The sequence below is a fragment of the Ictidomys tridecemlineatus genome, chromosome 4 (genome assembly GCF_052094955.1).
Source record: "Ictidomys tridecemlineatus isolate mIctTri1 chromosome 4, mIctTri1.hap1, whole genome shotgun sequence".
NCBI lineage: Eukaryota > Metazoa > Chordata > Mammalia > Rodentia > Sciuridae > Ictidomys > Ictidomys tridecemlineatus.
Genome location: NC_135480.1, coordinates 63,493,656 through 63,517,168, shown reverse-complemented (window position 1 = coordinate 63,517,168; position 23,513 = coordinate 63,493,656). Strand labels below are relative to the sequence as shown.

Below are 23,513 nucleotides of genomic sequence, written 5' to 3'. Positions count from 1 at the left end.
CGGCTCGCTGACAGCCAGGAAGGGGAAGCGAAGCTTTTTATAACTGAGGATAATTAATTGGTTGTTGTCTGTGACTCATTACTCTAATACTACCAATTAGGGACGTGATAGGACAGAAGACTGTTCTCAGGCTGTACCCACTGGGCCCCGTGAAGACTGTGTCTGCGGGAGTCAACACAGTGGCAAAACCAGCTTCCCTGCAGTGGCGGGGATATAGGTCAGATACCTGGAGGAACTTCCCAGCCAGAGACTCTGAAAGAACAGATTACAGTTGTCAGCTCTCTTGCACCTCAACAGTACCTGTGCCTTTGATGGCTGTTATGACCTTAATCGATCCCTTCCATCTTACAGACAGGGCTGCAGGATGAAAGGCACAGCCTGCGCTAACCTCTGCTTAGACCCCTGGCCTCTGTCCCCTGCCCTATTCCACAACAAATAGGTTTGTCTGGGATGCGCTGGTCACTTAGTCAATGAACAGAGCTGGTACCTGCTCTGGAGTCTGATAGGTGCATCAGACCTGGTTCCCCCTCCCTCCTGGGGCCCTCAGACTGTCAGGGAGCAGATGTGAACTGACACAGCCAGGACCACCCAGGTGACCATTGGTGAACCCAGGAGAGTTGGCTGAGCTGCAGCTTAGTGAGCCCCCCTCACCAGAGTGGGGTGTGTCGGGGCCGGGCCAAGCACCCTGGACTTCAGCCTAGCGGGGCACTGAGGACCTCTGTGCATGAACCCAGAGGGTGCTGCTAGGGCCCGTGAGTGAGAGTGGGCTGGGGCCTGGGGGTGCTTGAGGGAATAGGCAAGGAGAGGGACCCAGAGTCCCGTAGACGGTGTGATCAAGAGATTGAGAGAAGGAGACCTCTGAGCATGACTCCCATCCCCCCCAGCCCCCCATTGCAGCCATTTCCAGAGTTTCCTCCCATGCTGTGCCCAGGAGCGGGGTTGCCAATGAGTGGAAGTGACCTTGCCCCGCCCGTGCCCCCCCATGGTGGGCTGTGAAGGGCCCCTCCTGCCCTGCAGAGGAGTCCACCCCACATCCTCCCACCCCTCCACCCAGCCACCCAGCCTTTTCCTATTCCCAGATAACAGCGCCATGTCTTGGTTCCTGCCCCTCCCACTGCCTGGAATATGCTCCTGTCTCCTCTGGGCCTCTTGACTCCTGGTACATGCCCCCCACCCCCTCCACCAAAATCAAGCCAGCTCTCCTTCCCCTCCCTCCCCTCCTTCCCTTCTCCCTCCCCTGGGCTCACACAGCACCCTGGGCCTGTGCTGGCCTTGAGGACTGATTCTCTGTGTCCTGCGGGGTTGTTATGAGGGCAGAGCCTGGGCCTGCTCCCTCCTGGTTTGCCCAGGGAATGACTAGAAAGAAGGACAGACATGAGAAGACAACAAACGAGAAGCTACTCAGGGCTGTGCTGCTGTCTCGGGTGGGAGAGGCCCCGTGGTGAGTCCTCTGGTGTAGGTGATCTGGAGGAGGCAGGCACACCTGTGTGGACAGGTGCACACTGCACTCCTAACCTGCTTCCCAGGCCCCTGGCTGTGGTTGGCAATAGAGGTTGCCGCCTCAGTGGTGGAACTTCCAGGGTCACCCTTAGAGCTGGGGTTGGGCACTAGAGGTGGTCAAGAGGGAAGAGGAGAGGAGTTTCCCAGCTGGCCACCAGCTCCCAGCCCTGTGGGTGTGTCGGGTGAGGATGCACTCAGAAACCCTGGGCAGCTTGGCAGGGAAGCCATCTGGAGGTGGGCTCTAGCACGTGGTTGGATTCAGCCAGATGCAATTAGGTGCTGCTGGCCGAGGGAGCTGAGCCTGACCTCCGCCCTGCCTCTATCTGAGACCCATCCAGGCAAGGGCTAGACACTCCTGGGCTTCACCTTGCTTGCAGGTTAAAATCCAGTGGTACAAATCCATGCCCTGGGGGTCCCATTAGATGACTGATGTGGCTGTGCCTTTGGTCTTGGGTAAGAAGAGACCATCTTCCAACCTTGGGGATGACCCACCCTCCCTACAAACTTTCTAGGGGTGTCATTCTCTTCTCTGGTGCTGTAGAGAAAGGGACCCAGCAGGGGTGAAGGAGGAGCTCTGGGTTTTACTCCCCCACGGAAATGGGGTGGTGGCAGGGTTGCAATAAGGAGGAGAAAATGGAGTTGATACTTCACTGGGAGCTGAGGGCTTGTGGCTGCAAGCCATGCTGTCACTGGCCTTTGGAACCCCACATCCCCACATCTCTCAGAACATACTGGCAGCACCTGTCATGGCTTCGCCACACCCAGGGGAAGTGGCTCGTGGGTGACCCTCTGTGAATGTGCTTTAGGGAGAATGGGTGGGTGTCACAGGGGCTGCAGCCTCCACCCTGGACCTGGGCAGGGCCCTCTGAAGCTCTTTGGAGGGTCCTCCCTTGAAGCCCCTTCCTGGTTCTTCTGTGCCTGTGTATATCTCCCGGGGGCTGATGCCACCCAAGGGATGGGTGGGGAGGGACCAGAGCTCCTGGCTAGGCCTGGTTTCGTGCTCCTGCTTGGTGAGTTGCTCTGAATGCCCCCCAGCAGAAACCAGGGCAGACAGAGGCCTAATTGCCTGGCATTCTGTAGCCCCGGGAAATAAATCCAGCTTCTTAGGCTGCCAGGAGCTGGCTGGGGGGTGGGGATTCTAATAATCCCTTTCCCAGTTTGGCCCTGATGCTGCAATATATCTCAAACCTGCCTGGGCTGCCCCCTCCTGCCGGAGTCTGGCTGGGCACAAAATCACGAGCCACTCACACCTTGTAGATTCAAACAGCAACTCTTTATTCTGGAACTGTCACCGGCCCTCTACACACAGGTTCTGGGCAAAATCCAGGCTCTCCACCGGGCTTTGAATCCCAAATACTCTCTGAATCCCGCGAAAACTCAATGGAAACTCAAGGAGCAGGTGCCTAGAGGCAGCAGGATACGCCCTATTCCCAGCAGGATACACCTTAAACCCTGATCTGCCCTAAACCCGGATCCGCCCTGGTCCTTGAGCAAGGTCACCTTACATGCAATGTCACTGCAAATGACCTGGGTCATGCCATGTGTCATTCCTATTTGGCAATGGCTCTCAGCACCCTCCCCCAAATCTCCTGGGTCAGGGCCAGGGCAGTCCTGCCAGAGCTTGCCCTTCCCCCCCCCCAGGAGCTCCCCACACCTACCCAGCCAGCATCTCCCAGGCCTTTCCCTTGTGTCCTTTCCCGCATTTGGAATTTGGTGAGTGTGAAATAGCCTGACAGTGGCAGGAGCCCCAGATTTGGCCTGCATGTGGGCAGATTTGGGTGTCGACACCCCATGAGCTCTATCTCCCAGTCCCTCAGCACTGCTGGGAGCTGGGACCACTGGGGAGGCCCTAGGGGCTGGCTCAGCAGAGGGAGAAGGAGCTGAACCAGGCAGAGCCAGCTCGCAGGGGCAGGACCTCAGGACAGAGAGGGAAACCTAGACATAATCTGAAGACCTCCTCAAATTTACCCTGTGGGACGATATGGCTGTTATCCCAAGTGTCGTGGTGATGTAGGGACAGCTGAAGCATCCATGTGACGAAAGTAAAATTAGATCCCTGCCTCTTACCTCACACCAAGATAAATTCCAGATGGATTAAAGTGTATTTTTTGCCTGGAGCAGAATCGCACGCCTATAATCCCAGTGATTCAGGAGGCTGAGGCAGGAGGGCCACAAGTTCTAGGCCAGCCAGGGCAACTTAGTGAGACCCTATCTCAAAATTGGAAAAGAAATAATAATAATAAAAATAAAAAGAACTGGGGATGTAGCTCATGGTAGAGCACTCTTGGGTTCAGTCCCAAGTACCAAAAGAATTAAAGGGGGCCTCTGCACCCCTGAGCAGCCTTACTTTTCCCACTCTCACTTATCCCCAGGATTGGAGTCACCTGTTTTCTGCTCAGTCACCACTGCAGGTTGCTCAGGGTGGCCTGATTTAGCTCCAAGTAGCCAAAGCCCATCAGGCTGGTGCAGAGAAGGCTCCGTGCATTTGGGGTAAGTGGAGAGTGTTGGATTTTTCACCAAGTGCAGGTTCATGTGTCCCAACACAGTCTGCTGAATTCTCTGCCATTTCTGCACTGATTTACTGACATACTCATCCTGTGTCCGTGTTTCTAGGCTGTTCTATTTTCAGATCTGTTTTTTCATTTCTTAGTTGGACCTTTTGGGGAAGAGGCAAGATGACGAAATCTCCTGAAATCTTGTCTAACTCTGAAACTCTGAAATTCCAGGGTCCCCCTGGCACTGACTGTGACTTGCAGTGTGACCTTGGGCAAGGCCCTGACCCTCTGAACTTATTTCCTCTGTGGTCAGACAAGGATAATTACATGGCCTGCTGCTCCTCGTTGCTTTGAGACAGTTGGGGATGGTGGAGGCACCTAGAACCGGCGGGTGAATTCTGGCTGTACCCATTACATTTGCCCTTTGTGACCTTGGGCCAGTTGCTTCCCCTCTCTGGGCCTCAGTTTCCTCAATTTCATAACCTGCTTTTGCAGACCTTCAGGGAGGAAGAGATAGAGAATGTCAACCCACAGTGCCGTGAAGAGGTCCTATGGGCTCTGTCCTCTGCAGGCAAGGGGGCAGCCTGGGACAGGCACAGCCAGGCTACCGGCTAGGGCCTCTTCTTCCTTCCTCAGTGCTGGCCTGACCTACTCTGGCTGCCCCTGGCGCCCACCCCTGCTGGGGGCAGGTGATCAGGCTTGCTGTCTTCAGCAGCAGGAGAAAACTTTGGTGGAGCTCAGGCAGGGGGAGGGAGAAGACTCGATCACTGTCTTCACATAATTAAAGGGCTGTCAGACGCCAAATGATAATTATAGGAACGATGGTGGATCTGGCGATGCGAGGCTTACATCTGTAATAGCTGGGCCCAGCCGCCTCCTGTGAGGTGGTGGTGATGTCATCACTGTGAACGGAGGAGGAAGCTGAGGTCTGAGGTGCTGAGTGCTTGGCCCACAGCCACGCAGCCAGTGGGGAGAAGGGCCCAGACTAAAACCCAGCTCTGCGTTATAGTCCCCCATGCCTTGGCCTTTTGACCCAAGGATTTCTTGCCCTTTGGCTGGATTTGTTCTCTATGGTATCAGGGACCCTCAGGAGCTGGCAGGTTTCAGCTCCACTCAGGGCAGGGAGGAGGGAAGGGAAATGATCCCCCTGCCTGGCTGGGGGCCCAATGCCTCAAGTGAGCCTTCACAGCTCTGCACAGCACGCCATGGCTGCTGTCCCAGTTCCCCGAGCAGGAAGCTGAGGTTCAGAGAAGGTGAACATCTTCTCCAAGGTCACTCAGCAGTGGCCAGCCCTGGATTCAAACCCAGTGTTGCTTGGCTACCAAGTCCCCCTTTCCCTGTCAGCCTGGGAGTCGTAGAAGTAAGAGCTTTTGGTCCCCCAAAGGAGCTCTGTCCCTGGAGCTACTAGAGCAGGAATAGGCTGAGCCCCCATCCCCAGAGAGAGCGCCTCTGGCCTGGGGAGGGTACGGGCAGGGGAACAGCATTGAGCAGGACAGCGTTGGCTCTGAGTGTCTTGATTCTGAGAGTCTGTGATGTTGCCAGGGTGGCCTTGGCAGCTCCTGTCCTGGCTCTGTCCGGACTACAGAGTTCAGGCTCTGGGTTCTTTTTGGGGACTCGGTGAGGTGCTGTATCTCCTATAGTGTCCCCAGCAGCAGCAGGGCAGCTGTGGGCATCCTGGCCTGGGGCAGTGGTACAGAGCAGGCAGGCGCCCGTAGTGAATGGCAGCCAGCAGTGGAAGGGCTGTCCCTCCCCGGCCACAGAGCCCACATTTCCTGCTTGGATTGGGGTCTGCCACTGCAGTTGAGCTCAGTGACTCTGTGAGCCTTGCTGCTGATAATCTCCTTTTGCTTATTATTATGCAGAGGCCTCAGGAGTGGGAGGAACAGAGGAGAGGGGTGAGGAGAGGATGTGACTATCAGCAGGAGGCAGAGTGGAGGAGCAGTGGCCTTCTGTAAACTGGTCCACTGTGGCAGGATCGTGATGGAGGGTCTCATCTCCTGGAGGGTCAGGGCAAGAATGGGAAGAGGTGAGCCAGTGATTTGGACTAAATGCCGCAGCCTCTGGGAGTCGGGCCTCTGGGATTCTCTAACAGCCACTGGGCCTCAGCCTCGTCCCTCGGAGCAGGGCTACAGCATCCTACCCACCTACACCCTGGGTTCTCTCCTGACCAAGCCGGGCTTCTTCTGGATGTCCCATATGCAGCCACCTCCAGCACACTCCCGCTGTAGCCTGGGTGAGCTGGGAGTTGCTGACTCCATGAGGGGGCGGCTCCGGCTAGGTCAGCTGTGCCTGGCTCAGCCTTTGTCCTGCTCCCTGGCGGCTGCCAGGGCGCTGAAAGGAAGGAGAGGAGGTTTGTGTCATGGGAGTTCCTGCCCTTGCTTCCCTGGGCCCCTGGCCTGAGAATAAGTCTGGGGCTTGAATGATGGCCTTGTCCTCCAGTGGCCCTGAGCATCCCTGAGACACAGTCCCTTCTTCAGTTATTCCCACCATATCTGAGTTATTCTTCAGTTATTCATATTCTTCAGTTATTCCCACCTCTTGTGCTCCAGCGTGATGCTGGACCCAGAGATATCCCAGGCATCCCTGCCCCAAAGGAGCCCAAACTTCAGAGAAGTGACCTTTAGTATGTGCATACTGTACACCAGTTGAAGTACAATAGCTCATTTAACAGCACCCCTCTATGGCAGCAGTTATGATTCCCATTTTATAGGTGAAAAAGTCAAGGCTCAGAGGGCTAAATGATTGGCCCATGTGGCAGAGCCTGGCCTTCAGAGGCCAGGCCCTTTCCACGATGATGTTGTGTAAGGTCAAGTTGGTAGGTACCAAGAGCCAGAGCAGGATGCTCCAGGAGGGCAGGTCTTTGGGAGCAGGAAAGAGCAGAGTTTGGACCCAGGATACAACCCAGAGAAAGGGAAGGGTGAAGCCACGCTGGGCCTGGGATGGCCATATGGGGTCCCGAGGGTAAGGGCAGGTTTGAGGGAAGCAGTTCAGGGCTGCTTCTGTCAGGAATCCAGGGTTCCCCACTCTTCTCCCACTTGGTGACCTCTCTGACCTCCACTTGCCCACACTAAGCCCTTGTGCAAATGAAGAAAAGAAGGCACCCCTTCTGCCACCTGCCTGCCATTTGTCAAAGATTGTCATCATGAATCTGCACCTGTGTGGAAACCCCATGCTTCTTGGCGTGGGACAGAGCCCAACTTGCTCAGCCATGTGTGGGGATCCTTCCCTCACCCTGTGCAGACTGTGGGAGACCGGGAGGTGGAGAAGTGCTATCCCTCTGCATGGCAGCGGCCTCAGGAGGCCAGTTGGGGCAGTGATCCCTGCTGCCATCCTCCGGGAGCAGGGCCAGATTGGCTTGTTAATGGTACAGCGGCACAGGCCTTTTTCCTCCATAATGCACCCTGACAAGGACCATTAGTGCCATTTGGAACCTCTTTATCAGTGGAGCTGCACACAGGCGGCTTCCTCCAGTCCCTGCCTTCCCCTTCCCCTTCCTTCCAACCGCTGTCCTGTAGTTTTTTCCTCTGATTGTTCTCAGCGCACACTCGCCCCTCCCCCTCCACTGCCTAGCCCTCTTCATCCTCCTCCAAGGGCCCCCTGTAGCCAGCTGACCTCCAGCTCCTAGCTCCCAGGCCTGCAGTCCCCAGACCCTCCAACCCTCACTCAAGCCCCTGTCCTGAAAACGGAGTTCCTAGTTCCTTGTTGCCGAGGCCCTGTCCCAGTCCCTGCCATGCCTGGGTGCCTCACGTACCTGTAGGCTCTACGCCTGACACCCTGGTCAGTTTCTAGGGGCAGGGATGCAGTCCCCCATTCTTGTCCTGTTCTGGCTCAAAGTAAGGATCTGGTCATGTCATGGAGCACAAGACCTCTGGGGGCCACCTGACCCCTACAATGCTTGTGGTCTTCCGGGCTACCTGTCGGTGTCACCCTGGGTCCTTCTCACACCTTGCTGCCGGATGTCTTCCCAGCACCTGCAGCAGGTGCTCTACTATTTCGACCTTCAGGACACTTGTGCCATCCTAAGCTGTGGCTTCTCGTCACCTGGGGCCTTGGCCACTGCTCGAAGTGCAGTGCAGAGCTCGCTGCTGCTGCAGGAGAGCAAGCCCTGGAGACAGATGGGCACCCTGCACCGCCAGCTCAGTCCGTCCAGGACTGAGCGCTCCTCTGGTGGGTGGGGCAGGGTGGTCAAGCCCCAATGAAATCTCTCCTGGATGAGCATATCACACCAGGGTGGGAGAAAAGGAATCTACCGGTTCATTATCAAGTCTTTCTTGAGTTCCTCCACCACCTGGGGATATGAGGACACCCAGCTCCTCAGTGTGCTCACATCCCGAGGGCAGAGCCACACGCAGAATCACAGACCTGCAGGTTCTGCAGATGCGGAGGTTGGTGTGAGGGTGGTGGGGCGCCAGCTGGGATTCACCCTGTAGGACAAGGATGCCCTTGGGGAGGAGAGGTCTCACTGAGGAGGGAAAGGCTGCCTTCCATGGAAGATGTGGCTCACGTAAAGCTGTAGGCTCCACAGGGCCTGCTGGGAACTGCGGCAGGTCAGCATGTGTGGGGCTGCACGTGCGAAGGTTGGCCTGGCCTCAGAGTCTGCGGAAGAGCTCAGGCAGCAGGGAGTTTGAGCTGGGGCATGACACACCAGAAGGGAATGAGGCTGGGGTCACAGCTCCCTTTGTGGGAGCCCCAGACACTAAGACTGGCCTGAGAGCTGCCAGCTGGACCCTGCAGGAAATGGGGTCTGTTATGAACAAATAAGAATTTAAGGCAACAGCAGAGACTCTGAGAAGGACTAAACGGAGGTGCTGGGCCAGCCAGGGTGGAGGAGGTGGAGTGGCCTAGCCCTGGTGGTTCGGGCCAGATCCATAGCCTGGCCTCAGAAAGCAGCATGGAGCTACCACCCAGACTGTCCTAGTGGTTCCCTGACATGGGCCTCAGTCCCCCAGGAGGGCACGTGGCCTGCTCTGCTTCTTACCAGGTTTTCTCTGTTTCTATCCTGGGTTTGCCATGCCTGGAGCTGGGGCTCGTGCCAGTATACGCCCAGGTGGGCAGGCACAAGCGACTTACCCTAAGAAGCCATCCCCACCCCAGACCTGCTGGAAGGATTGGGTTTTAGAGTATGGTCACCTTCGTCTCTGTTTTAAATCAAGGGGGGGTTAAGCAAAGCAGCCTGCCTCTGCACGTGACAATGAGTGGTGGCGGCTGCTTACCCAGACATGGGTCACCAACTTGTGTGACTCATGGGGTGGGGGGAGCTGCTAGTGTGTACCAAGTCACAGATGACCCAGGAAGATGGCTTCTCCTGCATGCTGTAGAGAGGCACAGGTGCTTATGGTATGCTAATGGAGAGTGCCCACTGTTTGCCAGCCATCGTTCTGAGTACTTGACTTGTATTAGCTCATTTAATTCTCAAATCGACCTCATGATTTGATTGCTCTTAAGTTCATTTCACAGAGGAAGAAGCAGGCACAGAGAGGTTGAGTAACACGCTCAAGGTTAGTTACACAGCCTATTAATGGTAGATAGGGATTTGAAGTCCCAGGCAGTCTGGCTCCAGATGCTGTAGTTAATGCCCCCACTGAGGTGTCCCTGGGCAGCAAAAGTGAGCGATGTTCTGGACTTTTCCTCCCCTTGCAGCTTCCTGCTCAGGCATAAATGCTGATGGAGTGGAGGCAGACTCCATCTCCATCTTGTTGGAACCATGTCATCTGGGGAATGGCCACTTGAGCAGGTCAGGATGCAAAGAGTACAAGTTTAAAAACAGAGGATGCTGCCAGGTGCAGCGTTGTACACCTTAATCCCAGCAGCCTGGGAGGCTGAGGCAGGAGGATCACAAGTTCAAGGCCAGCCTCAGCAACTTAGTGAGACCCTTTCTCAACATTAAAAGTAAATAAATAAGAAGGACTGGGGATGTGTCTCAGTGGTAAACTCCCCTGGGTTCAATCCTCAGTACCAAAAACCAAACAAAATCAGAGGGACCCTATTGCTGTGGAGTAGAGAAATGGTGTAAGGGTGCTAAGGCAGAACCCAGGAAGGCTTTCCAGAGAAGGTGATATTTGAACTGATTCAAAGGTGAACAGGGCTGGGTACAGTGGTCTGTAATCCCAGTGGTTAGGGAGGGTGAGACAGGAGGATCAAGAGTTCAAAGCCACCTTAGCAATGGTGAGGCCGCTAAGCAACTCAATGAGATCCTGTCTCTAATAAAATTTAAAAAAAAAATAGGGCTGAGGATGTGGCTCAGTGGTCAAGTGCCCCTGAGCTCAATCCACGGTACCAAGAAAAAAAAAAAATGAACAGGAATTTTGGCAGAACAAGCTTAGGGAGAGTGGCCCTTCCTGGCTGAGGGAACTGGTTGGAGTGAAGGTGGAGAAGTCAAGGGGGTTAAAGTGGGACCAGTTGGAACCATAGCTTCGAGCTGGCTGTCATTTCAGGAGGGGTCAAGGCAGTGGGAGCCTGGCAAGGGCGAGGTGGTGCCCAGGTGAAGGAAAGGATGCCTCCACCACTCCGGGCCCAGGAAGGGAGGTGGTCTCTGTTCCCTCATTACGTTGACCTCCCCCAAAAGGCTACTGACTTATTTGATGACCTTGGCAGTCATCGCCCCCTTATGCAGGATGTTCCTAGCTTGTGCTTCTGAGACTGGGGTATAGAGAAAAGAAAGGAATAAGGCCCAGGCAGAAGCACCTCTGAGCCAAAACCTCTGGAAGCAGCAGTGGTGGTCAGCATACCCTCCATCGCCACTCTGGACTGGAGACAGCCTCGCCAGGCCCTGAAGCATCAGTGCTCAGAAGAGGAGGCGGAACTTTATACTTACTTCTTTAAAGCCTAGAGTCTAGGGCCCTAGTTCTGGGGCCCTGGTCCCTAATCCTGTGCTAACTTGCTGTGTGACTTGGACAAATCAAAATCACTTGGCCTTTCTGGGTTTCAGTGTTGTTATCAGAAGCATGGGGTAGAAGTGGAGACGAGGACCTGCTTTGTAAGCATGTCTGAGGACAAAAGAAATGAGGGATGTGACTTCACAGACTGCAAGTCACTGGCCAGTGTGAAGGCTTGAGGGCAGATGAGACTTTGCTTCTGGGGACCATTTGCCAGAACAGGAGACCAACACACACTGACCTTAGTCTGCAGCAGAAAGACCACAGCTCTGGGGTGGGCCCTGTTCCTTGTTCCCCACACATTTGTGACTTTGGTCCCTGTGACGTTGGACAGGTCCTTTCCCCTCTCAGCCTTCATTGCTCACCAGTACCAAGAGGGCACTAATCCTGCCTGGCAGGACCCGCACTTGACCCCTCTCCTCCTCTGCCCTTGCAGTGGGAGCGCCTCTGGTTCCTGCTCCTCACCTTCACCTTTGGCCTCACGCTCACCTGGCTGTACTTCTGGTGGGAAGTCCACAATGACTACGACGAGTTCAACTGGTGAGTGGGGGCTGGGTCCTGGGCATCAGTGGCTGGGACCTGGGGGCTCTGGTTTGAGCCTCTCTCCCAGGTTGGATCTGAGGGCTCTGATACCTGTCCTTCCTGTGGCCTTGAGCAAGGCCCACCCCAGGAGCCTCTGTCCTGCTCACCTACAGGGCCTCAGTGAGGTTGGGAGAGAAGGGGGCGTGGTGTACATCCCAGGCTGGCAAGAAAGATGGAGAGGAAAGGAGACCCCTGCCCTGAGGGCATTCCCACTGGGACCTTGGGAGGGCACAGGAACAGCCTTCAAGGACGGCGGGGACTGAGCCCATGAAACTCAGTGCTGGCCCTCAGACCTTTGGTGTTTACATGGGTGACTCATCCTGCATGGCCTGCCTGAGGAGGCACGAGGGGCACCTGAAAAATCAATGGAGGCAGGAGCGGAAGCACACCATACGGGCTACAGGACACCCCTCCCGGGGCTGTGCCAGGGAAAAGAGGAGCGGAAGAGGGGCACAGCACTCAGCCCAGGCCGGGCCTCTGGTCATTTCCTTTTTAGACATGAACTCCAAGGCCCAGAGAGACCAAAGCCTCAGCAGAGGAGAAGCCCCAACCCCAGACCTCCTAACTCTCCGAGCCAGCCCTGGGCATGGCTGGCCATGGCTATGGTCTGGGGACAGCTCAGTCTCCTTCGTGGGCACCTCAGGTCCAAAGGCAGGGCTGTCTGAGGCAGGTACCTGGGTGCAGAAGGGGTACTGTCTCTTCTCGCCCCCAGTCCTCCCCTGGAAGGCACTGGGTTGATCTGAGGTAAAATGGGAGGGTGGGTGTGGGAGGCTGCCTCCCAGGAGACCAGGTCTCCAGCTGGAGGGTGCTGTGTGGGGGCTGTGGGGTTCCTCGGACTCGGCTTTTGATGGGCCATGCTTCTGGGATTCTGTGGGGATCTGAGACTCCGTTCATGGACCGTGGAATCTGGCTGTCCCCTTTCCTCTGCACAGCCCCAGCCTGTGCCCCTGTTATTAATGAGCACAATAAAGGACGCGCTGCGGTCTCACTCCTTCTCCACAGCAGCCCAGAAAGATGAGCCAGAGCCCTAGCTGGGTCCCAGAGGTGGCCTCTGGTCTTTATTAAATTCCATAAATCAATTATTCGTCTGTTCAGGTATCCAAAGCCTGAGTACCATTGTGAACATTTCCTCCTGGGCCTCAGTGGCAGACCCTGGATAGTTCTGCTGACCTAGGAGATCAGAGGGTGTACCAAGCACAGATGGGGAGACTGAGGCCCAAAGAAGGAGGGGACACATTCATGGTCATATGACCTGTCAGTGACAAAAACACATATTTGAGGACAGTCTGAGGAGACAGACCCAGAGAGATGAAAGGGCCCTTGCAAGGTCATATGTGAGATGCGGGTGGATCTGGCACAGGACTTGGACTTAACTATCATGTTGTCCACGGAGCCATCCACTCTTCACAGAGAGAGCTCCCTGTTCCTGGCAGACTCAGCCGAGGTTATCTGCCTGTCTTGGTGGGAGACTGTAAGGAAAGGCCACCTGGGACTGTGGAGTGCCTGGGAGCTGCAGCTCTTTGCCTGTCACCCCAGGGTCTTGGAGGCTGGGTACCAAGGTTCAGGAGATCCTGACTCAATCCTCAAGGTCTTACGAGCTTTTGGGGTTAGTTCGTGTAGTAAGAGATTGTGAGCAAGACACAAGGAGGCCCATGCTCACCAAGTGGGACAGAGAGGGCCATCTGAACTGTGGTGTCCTAGAGAGCCCCAAAGTGGTTGAATTTGAGACACTTGGGACCAGAATATCTTTCAGGAACAGTTACAGGGGAAGCCCTGCCTCAGTTTCCCCAACTGAGCAGCAAGATGACTGTGCTCATGATCTTCCAGGTAGTAGGTCTTCCCCTGGGTCCTCCTGGTATCCCCTACCTGCCCCCTTTCAAGGCCCAAGGTGACAGCAGGCTGAACCGGCCTGGTGCTGACGTTGGCTCTCTAACAACCCTGAGCAAGTTGCTGCCTCCTTTGGGCCTCAGCTCTCCTAGCTGTACAGTGAGGACGTGAGCAGTTCCATCATTCTGAGAGCGGCTAAGCTGCGGAGAGCCTTAAGAAGCTCATTCCCTGGACCTTATAATCCTTCTGGTGGGGATCTGTCCTAAGGGCATAGCCAGAAATACAAAAAGATATGCACAATTTTTTCATTTTTGTGCTAATTTGTAATAGTGAATCAGTGGAAACGATGAAGTGCCATTCTAGGAAGTTGGCTATATATGGCACATGGATTCAATAGAGGACCACATGGCTGTTTTTAAAAATCACATTTCCTCAGCACTTTTGCAGACAGCAGTAAACACTGTGCTGAGAAGAGTCTGTTGAGTGCTCACCATGTGCCTCGCCTCTTTTCCTCCTCTCAGAACCCTCCAAAGGGCACGCTGCTCTTATCTGTCCTGCAGATCGGGGACTAAGGCCCAGAGAAGTCAGGGATTACATTTCATCATCTCTGAGACCCCACATTTTCACGTTTGAACACTGGGGTGGGGGTGAGTGTTACAACCAATGGCAGAGAAGCCTGTCACTTCAAGGTCCCATTAGCGCTTCAGAGGCAGAGTGGGAACTGGAGCCAGCATGTCCACGGTGCCCAAAGCCTCCTGCTGTGGGTGCTCCTGTGTGCCCAGGGCCCAGCTTCGCTGTTCAAATATATAGGTGTGGGGGATCCACAGGAAGAAAATCCTGCAGTCTTGGTGACAGTTATTTCTGGACAGTAGAATTACGGGGAATTGTTCTTTATGTGTCTTGGTCCCCCTTGGTGGACACCAGGAGACCAAGAAGCTGAAGAGCATTAGTCATGTTCTAATGACGAGGGAAACGCTGACGGCCACTACAGGGCGAGCAGGGCCTGGCCGCTGGACCAGCCTGTGGGCCACCCAGCTGCGGCTGTGGAAGACCCGAGATCATTTTGGTTCCTGAGCCAGGCAGTAGCCTGTGGAGGTCTGACCCCTGCCCCTTCTCCTCCCGGCAGGTACCTCTACAACCGCATGGGCTACTGGAGTGACTGGTCTGTGCCCATCCTCGTGACCACAGCTGCTGCCTTCACATACATCGCAGGCCTCCTGGTACACAGGGCTGTCTCAGAGGGCTGGTCCCCCTGCTTCTAGTAGGCAGGGACACTTGGTTGGTGCTAGGCCTGCCTTGGTTTAAAGGGGGAAGCTGGCTTTGCCCAGGGTCCCTCAGGTGGCTGCACTTCTGAGACCTGGGTCCCCCAAGGAGAAAGGTCATCTCTTTTGCCAGTCTCTTTCAGCTGCCCATCCTAGAATGTCTGTCCTCCCGCACTCCTGCCCCAGCCCAGTGAGAGCCACCCTGCTGTCCACTGTAGACTTCCTCTTCCAAGAACTCCACATTAGGTTCCTGCTCCCAGTATCCCAGTGACAGAGATTCATGTGGACCCCATTCTGGTCTGGGAGTTCTTAGGGCCAGGACTCAAATCTGTCTCAGAATCCTAGGGCCTGGGACTCCCAAAATATTTGATGAATTAAGTTGGGCAGTCCAAGTGCAGCAGGGCCCAGTGGCTGCTTCAGGGAAAAATCCAAGGGGAGGGGCCTGGAGTCCTAGAATAATCTGGAAGGAGGCCAGGCTTGGACAGGGCTGGGCTGGGCATTCCTATCGCCTGTAGGAAGGGTTGGCTGACCCTGCCCTGGGTCAGGCCAGGTCAGGCACCAGCCTAACTGCCACCCTGCGGGCCTCTCCTCAGGTGCTGGCGCTATGTCACATTGCCGTGGGGCAGCAGATGAACCTGCACTGGCTGCACAAGGTAAGCCTGCCTCTGCTGGGCCAGGAGCAGGGAGGGGAGGCTGGAGGCCAGGGCAGCGGGTGAAAAGCCTGGGTCCCCCATCCCTGCCCTGGATCACAGCTGCCACTGCTCCACTGGCTCACAGGGAGCCCTTGCTGCGGGTCAGGCGGGATTCTCAGAGCCGGGCCTTTATTCTGCCTGCAGCCCACACAGGGAGCCTAGGAGGTTGCTCTGACATCATCCCATATCCCATTTGGAAGAAATGAGGTACAGAGGGGTTAAGTCACTCGCCCAATGTCTCCCAGTGCTTAAGTGGAAGGTCCAGGATTCCAGCCCTCTTGCCTCGGTTTGATCCAGAACATCAGTGGGGGAGGGCGGTCAGTGTCAGAGCTCCTATGGCTGCCCAGCCCACCCACTGACTCTGTCTCAAGTTTCACCTCCTCTTCGTTCTTCAGTGAGTTCTTTATAAAACTCTGGTCAGGCGAAGTCATTTCTATCACTTCCAGGGATCCCAGGATGACCTCAACTCTCCTACTTTCCCTCCCACCCACCCAGCCAACGTCTCCCTGCTCCTGACCTGGGCCGGTCACCCTCAGCTCCTGCTGTGTGAGACATCTCTGACCCTCCAGCCCTCCCACCTGCCTTTTCTCCTCTTTTACCCCCTTGCTCCCTGTCTCTTGACTCCTTCCTTGTTACTGGTCCCTACACACCCAGTCTTCTGTCCTAGGGCTCCCCAGTCCCTGTGATCTCCCCTGCTACATTTCAGAACATCCGTGTTGTCAATTTCTATCTGGCTTGCCCACCCCAACCCACTCCTTGGTGCTCCCTGCAGATCTAGTGCTCCTTGCAGACTGGAACTGGCATTGACCATCTCCCCACCCCAGCACCCCACTCAGGGCTGGACCCAGAGCAGGCAGGCTTCACACCACCTAGAACCTTAGCCTGCACATCACACGTGAATGCTTGGTGCAATTCCCTGGGTTTCTGATGCCCACTCTGCCTGAGTAGGTGCCCAGGTGTGGTGCAAACCTGATCCAGACAGCCCCTGGGCCATGGAGGGAAGGCTAGGTCATCTCTTCCCAGAACCTGGTTCAGAGTGGGCACACCACTTAGGAAGGTGCTAAAGTGTTCAGAAACAGCCATGAGCCCATGAGATGGGTCCAGAGTGACTCCAAGTGAAAGGGCTCACTTCCAGCTAGAAGGGGGGCCAGGAAGAGGAAGAGAGCTGAGGGCTCAGGCCTGTGAGCAGTGTGGGAAGGGGTGGGGGTCAAGGTTGGTTAATGACAGGGTCTGGAGACAGCAGCTACACCTGTAGCATAGCTGGTCTTACAGGGGTTTAGAGCAGTGAGCAGCCCCTGGGCCCGTCCCACCTTTCTGAGGCTGGTGACTCCTCTGAGCTTCCGCAGCCCCCTCTGTGAGGCACTTTCTTCTCCTGGCTGCAATGTTAACACTTGAAAGAACTGCACCAGCTGGTACCCTAGGTGGGGCTGGCACATGCTGTGGTCACCTCCTGGGGCCAAGCCTGCCTCTCAGCAGGACAGGTCACATCCACTTGATCCTGGTGGAGAGGCCTATAGAGCCACTGAGCCAGCCGGAGGTAGCACATCAATGCTATCTCTGCATGGGTACCCACCCTGGGGGCCAGGCGTAACCTCCTCTCCCTTCTCCCCTCCATCCTGTCTGTGGGATCAAGGCATGAGGAGGGGCTTACCAGGGACTGCCTCGCCAGGGGGAGGGCTCTGGGCTTTTGAGCAGGTGCTGGAAGTTTTCCATACGTATTCTATTTTTTCACGATTCTGTCATTGTATTCTAAGAAAGCTGTCTTTTGTTTTTGTTTTAATTTATTTTTGACCACATAATGCATTGATGTGGTTCAAAACTCATGACACAAAAAAGTACACAATGAAAATTTCTTTTTTTCCAGAGACATTTTAAGCACAAACATACATGTACATTTTGTTTTTCTTTCTCTTTAAACACAACACCCTCTGTCCTGCCCCTTGACAACATGCTTGGCACTCCTGTTAGGGACATTAAGAGTAGACCTTTGGGGCCATCACTTTCTCCTGCTCCCTGCTCTGGGCATTCCCAAGTTCCCTAGGTATCCATGCCAGGCCCCTGTTGATGGCCCTAGTCGCTAACCCAGCTGCTTTTCAGTCCACAACCCAGGCAGTGTGGCAATGACCCAGGAGAGGAATTTCTGGGTAAAGAATGTCTACTTTCATAATCTTGATCTTGCCAAGTGGCCTAGTTGCCAAGTGCCATTAATTCAGACTTTCTTGGCAATGTATGGCCAGGCCCACAAAAACACCCCTAACCCACAGATGTGAGCTAATTTCTTGACCTTTGCCGATCTGATTGGTGAAAAATGAAACCTAACTATAGTTTGCATTTCCCTTGGGATGAGTTAGAGTCAGCACTTTTCAGCAGCTTGAGTCACGTGCGTCTTCTCTGTCTGTTGTCTCTTAGTGTTTTGCCCTTTTTGCTATGGAATTTGCTTTTTACTTATTAATTTGCAGGAGCTCTTTATAGATTTGGGTGATTAGCCCTTTGGCTGCAGATGATTTTTCCTAGTTTATCATTTATCTTTAGACTTTGTTCATTGTATTTGTGCCACAAGGTTTTTTAGTTTGGGGTTTTTTTTTTTTTTTTTTTTCCTAAGTACTTGGATCTGTCATCTCTTTTTATGGCTCCTGGGTTTTGTGTCAGACTTAGATCTTTCTCACTCCGAGATTATATAAAATTTCTCTGTGGTATCACTTGGTAATTATGTTTTCACTTTTTTTAACATTTAAATTTTTTTAAATCTTTTTGGAAGTTATTTCGGGGCATGGTGTGATCTTACTTAGTTCTTTTTAGACGGTTTCCCAGTGTTCCCAGCTGTCTTCTCTGAGCAAGCCTGCCTTTCCCCTCTAATCTGAGATGCCACTTTGATCATAAACCATATATTTTTATACATTCTGATCTATTTCTGAACTTTTTACTTATTATCATGTTGCTTTGAACTCTTGAGTTTTATGGTATTGTTTTGTTTCTGTTTTTGTAATACTGGGGATGGAGCCAGGGCCTTGTGCATGCCAGGCATCTACCACTGGACTGCATCCCTAGCCCTGCTATGTTTTAATCATGACCTATATTTTGAATCTGGGTTTCCCCTGGATCCTGAGGAAGGAAGGACAGAAGTGCTCAGGGACTGGGTGGGGAGGGAGCCATCTATTCAACACCTGGTATTGTGAGAGAATCAAGGATCCCCTGGGGACCTTCCTCCTCCTCCCAAGTCTGCCCAGAGTTCCTGTCTCCCAGAACTCCCTCCCAGGAGCCCAGAAGGTGTGGGGAAGGTTGAAGTGTTCTTGGGGGCTTGGCAGTAAACACAAGGCCCTTTCCTTGGGATGCCACCACTGTGGGGTGCCAAAGGCAGCTCCTCCTTCCCCAGCCTGTCTCCTCCTCCTGCCACAGGGGATTCAGCCACAGCCTGCAGAGGAGGGTTCTGTCAGTGACCCAACTTGAGGCCAGAGAGGAACACTGGGAACCGTAGAGCCCCAGAGCAGCTGGGCTGGTGTGTCTGCCCACATCCCAGACTCGATCAGGGCCTCAGCTTGCTGACCACTCTGTCCACACCATCCACATTGCCAGAGAATTCAGGATTTTCTCCAATAACTAACCCAGGCTCCACAGTTCTGCCTGGTGTTCTGCCTCTATCCCTCCAGCTGTGGCTTAAGAAAGGAACATTCATTGAGAACCGCCTATACGCTAGGAACTGTGTTCATCATAACAGCACTAACCATTGGCACATAAAATTAGGCACTTACTGCGTGCATCAGGCACTCTCCACACAGAGTTTCATTCCTTCCTCACAATCATCCTGTTCAGTTGCTGTTACTTAAAATGATCCTACTAACATTCAGGAAGCATTTCCTCTCGATGCTGGCATTTCCTCATTTATCATCCCCAAACTCTCCCAGGTAGGCACTCACTGTCCCTATATCTCAGCTTAGGCAAGATTTATGAAGAGCAGAAGAACCAGGATTTGACCCAGGAGTGGGACTTGGGTGTGGCTCTCACCTTGAGCCAACTGTCTGCTATTGGGATCCCAGAACCCAGAGGCCAGGCACCCCCAAGAGGTCAACCCATTGCCCCTCTGCAGGGCTGGGTCCCAGCACCCAGGCAAACCTCTGGGATGAATGAGCGCACTGCCACAGCCTCCACCCTCATCGCCATCACAGACCACAGCCCCAACAGGACAGAAATCCAAGACCACTCTCTCAGTCTGTCTCCAGGCCACCAGCGGGGGAGTCATCCTTCCTAGCCAGCCTTAAGGCCCAGGACTCACATTGTTGTGAGTTGGTGCTATTACCATGGCTTAAGGACGCATCAGAGAGGGAGATCCACACTGAATATTCAGCAGAGCTGCTGAGCTTGTAGCTGCTGCTGCTGCATCTGTAAAACCCAGAGGTGGTCGGATTTTTAATTGTATTAGGATTATGAGGAGTCAGTTTTATTGCCTGTATTTCCACCAAAGTTACTAATTGTAATGAGATGCTCTCAGAAACGACCCTTCCGGGATGCCAGCTCTCTCCCAAGGCCACAAGGGGGCAGATGTGTGCCTCGAGTGGACAGCCTGGGTGTGGAGGGAGGGGCTTCTCAGGATGGTTAGGAGCTCCTCCATTTCCCCTCAACTCCCAGCCCTCCCCACAGCAGCCTGAACTCCATGAATGAGCACAGGCAGAGCGGTTTGTATCTGGATCCGCCTCTGAAGCTGTGAGACCAAGTGAGTAGAGCCCGCTCCCCCGGTAGGAAATGACAAGGGCTCACCCGAGGTGTCAGAATACAGGGAAGGACACCCCGAGTCCCGCTGCAGGCAGACCCAGGCACACCTTCTTCCGTTGTCCCAGAAGAGGCATGTCACAACCCATAAAGGCCTTTACCTGTTTGACTTGTTACTGTTTCTTAGGAGAGGACCTATTTTTTCCAGGCCAATGGGCTGAAATGACAAGTCTCCAAAGGAAAAGTTAATCCCGGGCAAGAATTCCTCTTCCCTGCCTGGCAGGGAGCAAAACGAGGCCGCTGTCCCTGCCTCAGGTCTAGAAAGGCCGCGCAGCCCTTGCTCAGCTGCTGGAGGTTCTCAGGGCGCTGCTGTGAGGACAAAGGGCCTAGCAGGAGGAGAAAGGCGAGAGGACATTGCTGAGGGAGAAGAGGGCTTGAGGGAGGCAGAGAGGCCAGGTGGCGTGTGGACCACGAGTCTGACAAGCCAGAGAGCAGCATGCCGTGGTCCCGGCGGGCTTCCGAGCACTGGGCAGAGGAGGTGTGACTGGGCTACGAAGCAGGCCTAGCGCACAGGGGGCTGGATGGGCAGCAAAGTCCAGGGCTCAATGGAGGGTAGCACTGGGGGCTGAGAAGCAGGAAACCTGAACTTAGTGGCACTTAGTTTGGGGGTTCCAGATGCCATCCATCCTCAAGAATCTCTGTCCCCTGAAGTTGTCCTTGTCCTCTGTCAGAGCCATGCTCCTCACTTTCTGGAGAAGCTCCCTGAAGGGCAGACCCCTCCCACATTAGAAGCTGCCAGAGCTGGGTCCCTGGGGTTGGTGGGCCTTGGTGAAGGAGCCGGTGCTTGCCCTGCCAGCTGTGCCACTGTGAGCCTAGTCCTGTGCGTGGGGCTAGGCTGCACACCAGGCCCTGTCCCTGTGGCCTGGAGCAGGCAGTTTCCTCATCCCATCTGCCCTGGATGCCACCTTCCCTCTGAGCTTGCTGGGAGGCCTGGGAGGCCGGGTGGCCCGCAGGGAGGCCCTGCTGGCCAAGTGCTTCCAGTCTCCTTCTCTCCACCCTCCCTCTTTCTGACTGTCCCTTCCTTGCAGGGTCTGCCTGTCCCTTCCTTGCAGGGTCTGGCTGTCCTCTCTCTCTGCCTTCCCCAACTGCCCCTCAGCCCATGCCATCTCTTTCCTTCCCTTCTATCTTGCTTCCTCTAGCTCCCCTGTTTTCTCTATTTCTTCCCGCGTGTCCCTAGGTTCTCTCTCCACCCTTCCTCTCAGACACCCTGGAGCCCACCACCTGCTCTGACACTCTGTCTGATGCTTCCTCCTTCCAGATTGGTCTGGTGGTAATCCTGGCCTCCACTGTGGTAGCCATGTCAGCCGTGGCCCAGCTATGGGAGGACGAATGGGAAGTGCTGCTGATCTCCCTGCAGGTAAGGGTGTAAGAGGGTGCTCCACCAGGACCCTTTGCCTTTTTGTCTCCTGTTTCTCCATAGCATGGCCCAAAGTTGGTGCAAACTTGATTTGGGTCACACAGCAGGTCAGAGGTGGGGAGGATACTGTAAGCCAGGGTCTCTGGATTCCCAGTGTCCTTATCAGGTAAACAGAGACAGGGTACTGACTTTGTGGGTTAAAGGTGGGCTATCAGCTTGCTTGCAACTTGAGGGCTTGGGCATGACTGAGAGTCCCAGGGCCCTCCTCCTCTTCACACACACAGGGAACAGCACCATTTCTGCACATGGGGGCCCTGGCTGCCATCACTGCACTCTCCTGGATCGTGGCCGGACAGTTCGCCCGTGCAGAACGGTCCTGTGAGTACTGCCTCCCCACTGACGTGACACCTAGGCCAGGTTGGGCTTCCCCCACTGGACTCCACCTGTGTAGCCTGAGCTGAGCAGGGGCCCTTGTGATCAAAGGGGCGGGGGGGTCCTGGTTCAGAGAGGCCTACAGACTCCACCAAAAAGTGTGGCTCTGTTAGCCTTCAACTGCATCTTTCCTCCAAGTGCACGTGCATGCACATGAGTGCGAGCTCATGTGTATATGTGACTTCCCAGCAGGAATGGGCTCTACCTCTCAGAATGCTGGGCTCCTACATCCGCCCCTGGCTACCGAGGGTTCCCTGTTGGGAGAAGGTGCTCCCAACCATGAGGTGCTCATGGCCTGTGTCTGCAGCTTCCCAGGTGACCATTCTCTGTACCTTCTTCGCTGTGGTCTTTGCCCTCTACCTGGCCCCTCTTACCATCTCTTCTCCCTGCATCATGGAGAAAAAGGACCTGGGCCCCAAGCCTGCCCTCATCGGCCACCGCGGGGCCCCAATGGTGAGTGCCATCTTAGGGTCCTAAGAGACTGGGTGAGGGGTGAGTGCAGCTGCCATTCCAGAGGAGGAACCTGTTGGGAAATGGATATGATATATGCAATCTAATAATAGGAACGATGCTTAGCTCTTTGGGGTAGGTGTGTGGGGAAGGCTGTGGCAAAGGCCAGAAGAGCCGGTGTGGGCCCAGATCCTGAAGCGCCCTGAAGGCATCTTACTAAAAAGATTTCACTTTTATTCTGAGGGTCCTGCAGAGATGCAGGAGGTTTCAGGCCCAGGCACAGCACTGCCCATTTTCAGGTTAAAAAGGCCCAGAAGAAAGCTTCTGGGTGAGGGGCCTGGGGCTGCAACCAGGCAGCAGGAGAACCCACCAGGCTGGGGGGCAGCAAAGCTGAGGGGCAGCTCAGAGCCCACCATGGAAGGGAAGGCTGTTGGAGCAGACTGAATTGGAAAGAGAGGATGAAATCAAAGTCGAACCCTATTTTGCCACTAAGGTGCCCCACACCTCTGCAGGAGTACTGAGGTTAAGAGTTCCAGAGCCATGCTGTCTGGGCAGGAAGCCAGGCCCAGCCCTGGCCAGCTGTGAGAGCTGGGGTTTCCATCTTCTCTGTTCCTGCTCCCCCGTCCTGTGCCATGGGGATAGTGAGCGTGCCTGCCAGGTCAGAGGGCAGCTGTTAGATGTAGTGCCCAGACAGGCTACTTGGGAGGCTGAAAGTAAGAAGAAAGTAAGAAGCCCCCTTTGGACCAAGGTCTCCTCACCCCCTGGAAGATTTGAAGCTTCTCAACTGAGGCAATACCAGACCCCACCCGCAGGGGGCGTTTGGGGACTTCCTGAGAGCTTGGTGTCTGTTGAGACCCTGGTACTCTCCCACCAAGCCATTCCACTGTGCCATTGGATTTCAGGAGAGTTAAAGGGGCCTCCACAAGTCATTGTTTTAAAAGCATGTGTATATGGGCTGGGGATATGGGTCAGTGCCTAGTATGCACGAGGCCCTGGGTTTGATGGAGCTCTGAATTCCCCTGAAAGTCCTCTCTGACTATATGAGATAGGTATTATTTTCTAGATAATACTCAGCTGGGAGCAATAACCCACATCTGCAATTCCTGCTACTTGGGAGGCTGAGGCAAGAGGCACATGTTCAAGGCCAGCCTGAACAATTTAGCGAAACCCTGTCTCAAAATAAAAATGGGCTGGAGAGAGCATTAAAGGACCCCTGGGTTCAATCACCAATAATTAAAAAATAAAATTTAAAAATTAATTTTAAAAAAATCACAGAG

The 23,513-nt window shown here is 54.6% G+C and overlaps 1 protein-coding gene across 7 annotated transcripts in view; it reads left to right on the top strand.

Annotated features, from left to right (window-relative positions):
* Gdpd5 (glycerophosphodiester phosphodiesterase domain containing 5) overlaps positions 1-23,513 on the top strand; it is an 81,175-nt gene that overhangs the window by 43,984 nt on the left and 13,678 nt on the right. For all 7 annotated transcript variants that reach the window (XM_078046684.1, XM_078046685.1, XM_078046689.1 and 4 more), the window contains 6 exons: positions 11,307-11,410; positions 14,406-14,499; positions 15,135-15,194; positions 21,256-21,354; positions 21,639-21,732; positions 22,094-22,239. In XM_078046684.1, the coding sequence (XP_077902810.1) occupies positions 11,307-11,410; positions 14,406-14,499; positions 15,135-15,194; positions 21,256-21,354; positions 21,639-21,732; positions 22,094-22,239 (597 nt within the window). The remainder of the gene's footprint in view (positions 1-11,306; positions 11,411-14,405; positions 14,500-15,134; positions 15,195-21,255; positions 21,355-21,638; positions 21,733-22,093; positions 22,240-23,513) is intronic.